Here is an 11,323-nt window from a genome sequence, read left to right as displayed (position 1 = left end):
AGGCCCCGCCCCCTGGCTACAGCCGGTTCCGGTTCCGCCCCCCACTCCGCTCGTGCCCACCCCCCGCCGGCCGACCAATGGCGCCCGGAGTTGCGGACAACGGCGACGCAGGCGGCGGGGCCAAACGGCGCAAACCCGGCGGCAATGCGGGGGGTCACGGAACCCGTCCGGACTCCGACCGAAAGAGGTTACCCTTTCCGCTGTTCACAGCTTTTTAGAAGTTTTACTGAGTTTACGTGCCATTAAGTTCACCCGACTAGAGTATACAATTTTGTGATATTTAGTAAAGTTACAAAGTTGTGCAGCCATCGTCACGATCAATTTTAGAATATTTCCATCAACCCCAGAAGGATTCCTCCTGCTCGGCTGCAGTCAATCCCCTTCCCGTCCCCAAGCTCCGGGCAACCGCTAAACAACTTCTCCATAGATCTGCCTGTTAGGACATTTCCTATCAATAGAATTACACCTTGTGCGGTGTTTGCAGCTAGCTCGTGCCGTTGGCTTTTCTCTGGGGTCCTGGCCTGTGTGCGGACCAGAAAGCAGGGTCTGATGCCAGGCTGCTCTTGCCTTATACGCTCCTGCACACAGCAGCTACAGACATCTCTGGCAGGACGAAAATAGGATGTGAGCCTACTGAAAATCCTCTGGCTTCTCCCACCGCGTTCGGAGTAAAATCCAAACTTCTCATTGCGGCCAGCAAGACCCCACCGGGTCTGGCCTCTGCTTTCCACAAGCCCTGGTCTCCACCTGCCTGCCCTGGGCTCCCTTTGCTCCCCTACTCCTGCTTTCCTTCTCTTTCCAGGTGGGTGCACTTGAACTTGCTGACCCTTCCCCTGTCTCTGCCTAGAATACCCTTCTCCCAGACCTCAAAATTAGCTCCTACAAGTCTCAGCTCAAATGTCCCTGCCTCTGAGGGGCTGTTCCTGACCGCTAGCGGGAGTAGCCCTACCACCGCACTCCACCACAGCCCTGTTTTATTTTCTTCATAGCACCTACCACTGTCTGACACTATCTTCTTTTATTGCGGGTTTTCCCCCACTGGAACGTAAAGTCTGAGGACAAAACAATGTTGCCTGCCATTTCAGTAAACAAAGGATGTTGCAGCCGTCAAGCCCTCAGCTACCGCAGCTGCCCCCGAGCCGTTCACCCTGAGGGGATTCAGAATGGAGAAAAACAGGATACTGACCCTAGATAGTTAAGATGCATATCAAAGGAAAAATTTCCATGACCCCAGACTCTCGCATCTTCCCATACACAGAAAAGCATTAGAATCCTTAATTTGTGATGACTGCTTTTTTATGATTAGCAGTAATCTTTTGATGTTCAACTACTTATTTTTTTTAAACAAAAACTCCTGTCTCTTCCCTTACCTCTTCCAAACAGCTCCTCACCTGTCTGAGAGGCTGCCTTCCAGAGCTGTAGTCCTCAGTAAGACCCCCGAATAAAACAGAACTCTCAACTTTCAGGTTGTGTGAGTTTTTTTGGTTTTTTGTTTTTTTCAGTCAACAACTCCACTGGACGAGGGACACTGTCTTGGTATCTCCAGTGCCCAGCACAGTAGCCACTCAATAAATACTTCCCAAATGCATACATGAATGTATAAGCTTAGAAAAGGCAAAACCGTATAGTATGCTGCCCCCCTCCACCCCGTTCTACTGCCAGAGGTTTTCCCTTCTTGAGTACAAAATCACCCTAACAAAGCCCACAAAATCAGGCTAAATTACCTGTCATTTGGAAATTTGTGTGTGTGTGTGTGGTATGCGGGGGGGCCTCTCACCGTCGTGGCCTCTCCCGTTGCGGAGCACAGGCGCCGGATGCACAGGCCCAGCGGCCATGGCTCACGGGCCCAGCCGCTCCGCGGCATGTGGGATCCTCCCAGACCGGGGCACGAACCCGAGTCCCCTGCATCGGCAGGCGGACTCACAACCAGTGCGCCACCAGGGAAGCCCTCATTTGAAAATTGTAAGTTAACTTGCCAGAGCTAGTTCTACTAACTGCCATAGAAAGACTTTCTGAATCTCTGCAATGGGTAAGTTGGGTATTTCGTTTTCTTTGACAAGAGACAATTTCAACTCCTAGTGGGTGTAATCATCTCAACCCACAGAGATCCACATCAAAGAAAGAGGCAGGGGGGGTGAGAAATCCAGTGTTCCCATGGTGTGATACAAACAGTGGTACTTGCGGGGAGGGATTTCTTATGTCATTTGTTCCATGTTTAATATGAATTAGGAAAAAAGAGAACTAGATTTGTCGATTTAGAGGGGAAGGAAGATTTGAAACTCCTCTGGGCAAGAATGCTGAGCAAAGATGCAACAGCCAGGAATTCCCTAGCGGTCCAGTGGTTGGGAATCTGCGCTTTCACTGCCGAGGGCCTGGGTTCAATCCCTTGTTGGGGAACTAGGATCCCACAGGCCGCACGGTGCGGCCCAAAAGAAAAAAAGCAACAACACAACGTAGGTAGCACCGGGACGTCAGCAGGCACTCAAAATTCAATCAAGCAGAGTGAGAGGGAAGAGACCCGCTTTTCAAAATTCAGTTTATCCACGGTGCACAAAGTCCATGTGAAACGGTAACGACATTTATCTGGCCCACAAAGAAACCTCACTGGAGGCGGCGGTGTGGCCGCTCTTGGGCTCTGGTGGGAGACGTCCTGTTCTGCTTCCCTCCCCCGCTGCCTCGTGCTGTCTGTCCCCCAGGGGGCCCCAAGAGGAATTTCTCTCAACTAGGAAAAACTGTCCTTCGTTGAAAGCCAGCTTGTTTTTTAATCTAGGGGCCCCATGATTCCTATAGCTAATCATATTTTGGTTTTTTGGCAAATTCAAGATTACATGAGGGACCTGCCTTTGCTAAATGCAAGATCTTTGGCGTACTGTCTCGTGGGCTTGTGTTCTCTCCTGGTTCTGTTTACTTACCTAGTCATGTCCCCCTCCCGCAGCCCCCCCATCTTGCCTCATCCATTTTCTTAGACTTTTGCACTAATATACACTTTTAAAGGCTTTAATGCGTTTTTTTTTTTATTTTTTTGCGGTACGTGGGCCTCTCACTGTTGTGGCCTCTCCCGTCGCGGAGCACAGGCTCCGTACGCGCAGGCTCAGCGGCCATGGCTCACGGGCCCAGCCGCTCCGCGGCATGTGGGATCTTCCCCGACCGGGGCACGAACCCGCGTCCCCTGCATCGGCAGGCGGATTCTCAACCACTGCGCCACCAGGGAAGCCCTTTAATGCGTTTTTAATCCTGTCTTTGGGAGAGTGGGAGCTAACCGGTTCAACATAAATATATTAAAAATTAAAAGACTGACTCTCTATGGTGCGAATAACATTTGGACCAAAACTCCTATGACTTTCATCATTTGTGAAGAAACTAAAGTTCCTAATAACATTTACTGACACAGCTGACCCTCTCATGCATTTTGCTCAGTCTGGTATAGCGGTGAGGACGCCCGTTCTGCATTGCGTTGAACGTCTGGATAGCTGTGTACGTGAATTAAATCTGCAGAGCACCTAATAAAATCTTCTATAAAAATAAAACATTTCATTTATTACGATTTTATAGAGAGGCACACGGGAGGACAACAAACCCCTGAAGTAAAAGCTGATGATCTGTACGAGGTCAGCTGGTAGCTGGATTCCACGCTTTGCATATTCCAGTGCAGGGGTTACTGAGGAACGCCGCTAATATGATGAAGGATGCCAACAGTAAGCTCTTGGCAACACACTGAGAATAAGGCTCCCCTGCAAGACAATGAATCAAATTAAGCAATGTTCCTATTTCTTAACTTTGGGGGTAATTATTTAAGTAGAATTAAGCCAAAGAATAAATAGTTTTCCTTTCTAAGTAGCAACATGATCAGTAAATGTTTTCTTTTTAAAGCTTTGCTCTATGTTTTAAGTTTTCTGTGACATTTACACTTTTTTAAAAGTTTTTTAATTGACACAACATAATGATAACCATTTCAGAAATGTGCTTTACCCTACCTTGATAATACTGGGTCAGCGGATATAGAAGTTGCGGCCAACAAACCTCATTTCTGTTACAGTTGTACTCTGTAAAATTGATCTGGAATCTACAAAACAGTTTAAGAAGTTACAGTAGCTATAGCAAAGCACATGCTTTTGATGAGAAGCATCAAACCCTAGGGAAATAAACTTCTTATTTTGGAACATATATTTTTCTGCTTCTTACTAATGTCACTTAGGCCAGCAACTGTATTACCTTGTAAGTGGACGGGGCAACTGTGCAGGTATCTTAATAAACTGGACAGATGCACTGACGGGGAAAAGGCTGGCCTCATCCTCACAAGTCAGCCCACACTGGAACTGCCAGGTCACCGAGGAGAACCTGGGAGGGAAAGGGTAAGCAGACAACAAATCCACCGCTCGTTTCCGGTCTGTTCAGAACATCGGGGGACTTCCCTGGTGGTCCAGTGGTTAAGACTTTGCCTTCCAATACAGGGGGTGTGGGTTCCATCCCTGGTGGGGGAGTTAAGATCCCGCTTGCCTTGCAGCCAAAAAACCAAAACATAAAACAGAAGCAATACTGTAACAAATTCAATAAAGATTTTTTTTTTAAAAAGAACATCAGGTAACTGACACAACAACAATATGAGCTGAGAATCTCCTAAAGACGTTTCCCATTCTACTGGTGCTATTTTTTCCCCCTTTGTATTATTCTATAAATTTTCAGATGCACAGACAAGCAGAGACAGTTGTATAATGAACCCTCGTGGCCCTATCACAGGCTGAAGCAGCTGCCAGCATTTTGCCAATTCTGTTTCATCTCTCCTCCCCGCTCAACTCATGTCACACTGGTGCTCTTACCATTCATTTGTTTTATCACTTGTTTGTCTCAGACAATATTATAGTAATAGTAATAACAACAACAATAATAACAACAGCAGTGGCAGCTAATGATTTTTAAGGGCTTTCCATGTTATGTCTGCCTACCCAGCATCCCTTTGCCTTTCTTCTAGTAACTGCACCCCAGTTTTCCCTGGCGGAACCACCCCTTCCCCACTCTGTTGAGTGGACAAGAAGGGACCCACCTGAACCTAGGGGTGTGCTCATAACCTGCGCCTGGCCAATCAGAGCTATGCCCCTGGCCGTAGTAATTGGTTCAGAAAGGAGCACACGACCGAAACTGGACCAATAACAGTCTTCCCAGAACTGAGAGAGATGGGGAAAGGAGGCACCCTCCATCCACTGCACTTGCTAAACTGGAAGAGCTTTTTTTTTTCTTCCCTCCCCAACCACTGAATCTCTAGGGAATTCCCTGGACTCGCTAGATTGATATAAGCCTGGATTTGCTGGTGTTCATCTTTGCCAGCTCTTGAGGAAAACCTCCCGGAGAACGAAGGCCACCCAAAGAAAAGAGGAACCCAGAGACAAAGGGGGCAAGACCCTTGACCACATGGGAACCATGAGCCATGAACTCACTGTGTATGGACTTTCCATAACTTGAACCAATAAACCCACCTTTTGCTTAAGTCAGTGTCAGTTGGGACCCTGTCACTTAAAGGTGATAGAGGTCTGACCTGTAAAGGTACATCACCGTTTTACAGATGAGGAAACTGCAGTTCAGAAGAGGTTGAGTAACGGTCCAAGGTCACACAGCTCACACTGTTAATAGCCATGATTTGAACCCACCCATCTGCCACCAAAATCTCTAACCGCTGGGCAATAGTCCCCGATCAGTACGCCAATGACATTCATAATTTCAAAACATGCCGAGCACCAGGCAGCCCCTGGTTCATCTTTGTACTCCCTGAAATACCTGGCAGACTCCCTTACACGTAGCTTTACGGATACTTGTGGGCGAGCACGAGCTTCCATTCCAAACACAGCTTATCCATATTCCCTTTATACGTGTGATCATTTGCTAATCATTGCAATTTGTAAATAAGCCAGTCAGATTCTAAATTAGCATTCCCCTATTCTTCGAAGCACCCTCAACTTGACTGTCTCTAAACCCCACTTACCCCCGATATGATCATACCTTGTTTCCACGCCAAGTATCACCTGCTGAGTCACCCCTTCTACGGCGCCAGCATCCGAGAAGAGGATGCGGATACTCAGCTGAGCGGGAACGTCCAGGCAGATGCCACTCGCGTTGCTGACAGCTGGGTCTGCACCTGCATCAGGGGCATCTGCACCTGCAGAAATGTTGAGTTGTGCACATTGGAAAGAATAATTGAATAACAGTTTTCCTACAATGCTGTGATACTCCCAAAATGGGAAATATTATTAGACAGGAATCACAACGGATGAGGCTTTAATCTCTGACGGGCTCTAGTTACAAGACACTCTGTAACTCTGTTACCCCTTGGGTTCAAAATGTTCCCTTGGATGTGAGGTCAATCACTGGAACTTTAAAATCCCTGACCCAGGGCTTCCCTGGTGGCGCAGTGGCTGAGAGTCCGCCTGCCGATGCAGGAGACACGGGTTCGTGCCCCAGTCCAGGAGGATCCCACGTGCCGCGGAGCGGCTGGGCCCGTGAGCCATGGCCGCTGAGCCTGCGCGTCCGGAGCCTGTGCTCCGCAACGGGAGAGGCCACAACAGTGAGAGGCCCGCGTCCCGCAAAAAAATAAATTAATTAATTAAATTAAATTAAATCCCTGACCCACATAATAAAACCCTAAATCATGATTCAGTTCCCAAGCTCCTCATTGAAATCCACCCAGTTTTAACAGAAATACCATATACTTGCAGTAAAATGCCATGAGACTTATCCCATGCAGTCACTATTCTAGTAAAAGCTGTATAAGACATTTAAAGTCCATACTAACAACTTTAGTTACTACAGATTAAATAGTTCAAAAGCAATTTCCTGATGTGTTGCCACAGCAGTAATACAAATGGAAGAGAATAAAACTGAATAAGAGATTAATTTTCATTCATCTTGAAAACTGGCCCTTAGGGGGGAAAAAACAGCACGGCCAGTTACAGGATATGGATGGCAAGTCCTATGGCAGCTCTGGAGGGGGTTTCTTTGTTCCTTCAGGGATTTGGAAGGTTGGCGACACTGTTTCCAGTTTCCTCCTCCTTGATATATGTGTTCAACATCATTTCTCTTCTATCAACCAGGACCAGGACTGATTTTAATCTTAGACACCAAACAGAAGCTAACAGCTTCCACCTTGAAGGCAACAAAACGCCATCACCTCTGATTTCCCACCTCACCAACTCTGGTTCTGTCTTGAAATTTCCCATGCTTTTTACCTCTTAGATGCTTTACTGACCCCTTCCCACCATCCCTCAGGCACTCCACAGCCCACCTAGCTGGCCTAGAGGTTCACAAGGGGTTGACAAGCCCAGACCTCTGGGTTCTGTTTCCAAATAAGGATCTAACTCTGCGCCTAGTGACTTGAGCACAGACTGGACTGGCAAATCGTGGCCAGCAGGACTCCCTGCCTGAGACAGAGAGTGGTCAGGGGCACCCCAAGCACACAGACATACTACGTGATCCCTGGCCACCCCAGGGGACAGGGGAGAGGGGGTCATAATGATCCAGACCCTAATCACAAGGGGTAGGGAAAGTGCACGCACACGTCTGGATGGTCCTTTGTACAAATTCCAGCCTAATGAGCTGATGTGACCTTGGAGAGTGCGGAAAGGGTGAGGACAGGACCCGAGGAGGTGCTCCCCCCGCAGCCAGGCAGAGGCAAGGAGCCCAGCAGCAGCCGCAGGGACAGGAGGGGACTTAGAAAAGCAGATGCTGTGGAGTCAGTTAGCTCTTTCAGGCCCCAAGAGGCAACTCCAGTAATGAGAGCAAAAGAAGACGCTTTCTTACTTTTTTTTGTTTTGGTCTGGTTTGGTTGTGGCCACACCTCGTGGCACGTGGGATCTTAGTTCCCCGACCAGGGATCAAACCCGTGTCCCGTCCCCGGCGTTGGAAGTGCAGAGCCTTAACCACTGCACCACCAGGGAAGTGCCAAGAGAAGCAGCTTTCTTTCTATTCAATGCCTTTACACACTCAAGACTCCCCGAGGAATTGGAGCAACATTACCAGACTTGCTGGCTGGGAGGAGGAGGAGGAACCCTGGGTCGTAGCTCCAGCTCAGACACAGCAAACTGTGACCTTAGAGCACCTGCGTGAGCTAGAGCTCAGTGACTGGATGGACGTCCTGGATTTGGAGGTGAAATCGGGCCTGTCAGGGCGAAGTCTGTTGCACACGCCACCTGTGGTGTAGCTCCCTTCCTCCTCACACACCATCCCCCTGCGGCCCCAACACCCAGAGCAAATGCCTCTCACCAAAGGCAAGGACCGCCAAGGCTTCTTATCAGGCCTCGGTGACCATCCTATTATTAGCTCTGCTGCACCTTAATTTCTTTCTTTTTTAACACCTTTATTGAGATGTACGATATAGTTCACCTATTTAAGTGTACAAGTCAGTGGTTTTCAATTATATTCACGGAGTGGTGCAAGCAGCACCAGATTCAATTTTAGAACATTTTCGTTGCCCCAGAAAGAAACCCTGTACTCTCTGGCAGTCACCCCTCACTGCCTTCCGATAGCCCAGGTCTTGAACAACCACCAGTCTGCTTTCTGGGTCTATAGATTCGTCTGTTCTGGATACTGCATATAAATGGAAGCGTACAGTATGTGCTCCTTTGGGTTTGGCTTCTTTCACTTAGCATGATCTTTTCTAGCACCTTATTTTAAGGTAACAAGATTGCTTTTGTGAATCACAAAGCCAGTTCTCAATTGTCCATATTCCTGGCAATCAAAAATAGGAATGCAAACTGACATGCACTGAAAATCCTCAAATTTCATTAAGATTTCCTTTTCCAAAGACCGTTAGCTTGTAAAACAACTGGGCAACTTGAACTTCCTGTTGGTATCCTCTTTAAAAAAAAAAAAAAAAAAAAAGCCATCATGAATAAGAGGTAAAAGACATGAAAAGCCTCCTGCCCAGAAAGCTAACCTCTAAACAAATGTCCGTTGGGCCACAGCAAAGAAAGACAACCTGTCAGGTCAGGATGTAACACTACACCTGACACTATGTAATCATAACAACCAAGGTACACGTTTTCCACATGTGCAGCTTTTTTCACTTACGTATTATTTCAAGCCAGCCATCACTAAGACTGTCGTAATCGGAGTTGCCTCTCATTGCAACATGAGTCACTTGTATTAATGAATCAAGCAGTTCAACAGCTTTCTCCCTGCAAGAGAGGAAGACATTTCTCAGCTCATGGGCCAGCAGGTCTCATCCTGAAGTCCTTACAAAGAGTGTCCAGCGAAGTGAGAGAGTAGCATTGACATATATACAACCAAATGGAAAGTAGCTAGCTAGTGGGAAGCAGCCGCATAGCACAGGGAGATCAGCTCGGTGCTTTGTGACCACCTAGAGGGGTGGGATAGGGAAGGTGGGAGGGAGACGAGAGAGAGAGAGAGAGAGAGAGAGAGAGAGAGAGAGAGAGAGAGAGAGAGAGAGAGAGAGAGAGAGAGAGAAAGAGAGGGGATATGGGGATATATGCATACATATAGCTGATTCACTTTGTGATACAGCAGAAACTAACACACCATTGTAAAGCAATTCTATTCCAATAAAGATGTTAAAAAAAAATAACAAAGCAAACAAAAAAAAGAGCGTCCAGGCTGTGCTTGCTGGATGTCTAAACAAAAAATTGCCGAAGGATCTGGCTGGGAGTCTTAGCTCTTTTGGAAGGACTTCCTGGGATGAACTTACAGAGCAAGGGGAGGACGTATAGAAACAGTCTTTCACTTTGGCCTTAAAATGTTAGTAACTTAGGTTGGTATCATGTGGTTTACAGGTTTCTTTGAGTGTCACAAAACTTGGGAGGTGGGTAGATCACATATCAAGTTACCAGGATAAATTCATGGGACACAGTGACCCAATAGTAAAAGGAACCTAAATATTTAGGTAGAATTTTGCGCTATAAAATTAGGTGAAGGTTAAGAACTGGAAGTTGGCACCTCTCTGTTCCAGTAACGTCACTGGAGGGTACAAATCTTACGAACCACAAGGGAGAGGCTCTGACTGCCCCGCACCCTGCGACCAGGAGCCGCCGTGGGTAACGTATACCCACAGTTTTTCTTCCCTTCACAGGGTCCCCCCACCTTTTCCCTGCTCCCCGAAGAACTGCACCACTTGGGATAGGAGATACCACTTCACACCTGCTAGGATGGCTATTATTCAAAAAATGGAAAATAACAAGTGTTGGCAAGGGGGCCTTCCCTGGCGGTCCAGTGGTGAGGGCTCCACGCTTCCACTGCAGGGGGCACGGGTTCGATCCCTGGTCGGGGAACTAAGATGCCGCGTGCCGCGTGGCATGGCCAAAAAAAAACAAGTGTTGGCGAGGATGTGGAGAAGTTGGAACGCTTTTACGTTGCTGGTAAGACGGTAAAATGGTACAACCACTGTGGAAAACAATATGGCGGTTCCTCAAAAAAACATGTAATTACCATATGATCCAGCCATTCCATTCCTGCATATATGCCCCCAAAGAACTGAAAACAGGTATTCAAACAAAAACTGACACATGAATGTTCCAAGCACTATTCACGATAGCCAAAAGGTGGCGATACCCCAAATATCCATCAACTAACGAACGGATAAACAAAACGTAGCATATCCATGCAGTGGAATAAAATTCAGCCATGAAAAAGAATGACGTATTGACATACGCTACAACATGCATGAACCTCAAAAGCAGGATATGCTAAGTGAGAGAAGTCAGACATACAAAGCCATAGTGTCATACGGTCATACATAGTGTATGATTCCATTTACATGAAATATTCAGAGTAGGTAAATCCACAGAGACAGAATGCAGATTGCCCGCTGCCAGAGCTGAGGGGAGGGAGGAGTCGGGAGTGACTACTAAAAGGTACAGGTTTCATTTTGCAGAGATGAAAATGTTCTGGAACTAAACAGAGGTGATGGTTGCACAACACTATGAATGCACTAAATGCCACTGAACTGTTCACTTTAAAATGATTATGTTGTATGAATTTTACCTCAGTTAAAAAAAAAGAACGCATATGCATATCCATAAATTTTCTAAATGCCACCCAGATAATTAAGTGCAAAATACTTTATACATCATGTTACACAGCTTAAGAATTCTTTAAGGGCTCCAGCCCTTCTATTTCTAGGAGCATGGGGTTCCAACGATGTGAACAAACTTCCCAGAGAAATGTGCGTAAATATGGATGAAATAGCCTTAGTTCCAAGAATGTCTATTTTCACTTATATTGATGTTTGAATCAACTCTAAATTGTATTGGAAGTTTGTATTATTTACTATCACTTTTGTATAAGTTTTTATTCAGACTGAAATTTTTCACATTCATGTTGTCGT

General features: G+C 46.7%; 1 protein-coding gene across 2 annotated transcripts in view; it reads right to left on the bottom strand.

Moving 5' to 3' along the window:
• Positions 1 to 3,509: 3,509 nt before the first annotated feature.
• Positions 3,510 to 11,323, bottom strand: part of TCTN2 (tectonic family member 2) — a 28,831-nt gene continuing 21,017 nt past the window's right edge. For both annotated transcript variants that reach the window (XM_059040657.2, XM_067015314.1), the window contains 5 exons: positions 9,055 to 9,161; positions 5,992 to 6,148; positions 4,213 to 4,338; positions 3,975 to 4,063; positions 3,510 to 3,731 (listed from right to left, as the gene is read on the bottom strand). In XM_059040657.2, the coding sequence (XP_058896640.1) occupies positions 3,610 to 3,731; positions 3,975 to 4,063; positions 4,213 to 4,338; positions 5,992 to 6,148; positions 9,055 to 9,161 (601 nt within the window). In that variant the 3' untranslated portion in view covers positions 3,510 to 3,609. The remainder of the gene's footprint in view (positions 3,732 to 3,974; positions 4,064 to 4,212; positions 4,339 to 5,991; positions 6,149 to 9,054; positions 9,162 to 11,323) is intronic.

Source organism: Kogia breviceps, chromosome 15 (assembly GCF_026419965.1).
Source record: "Kogia breviceps isolate mKogBre1 chromosome 15, mKogBre1 haplotype 1, whole genome shotgun sequence".
Lineage (NCBI taxonomy): Eukaryota > Metazoa > Chordata > Mammalia > Artiodactyla > Physeteridae > Kogia > Kogia breviceps.
Note: the sequence above shows the minus strand (reverse complement) of the source record. Positions and strands in the feature narration are given on the sequence as shown.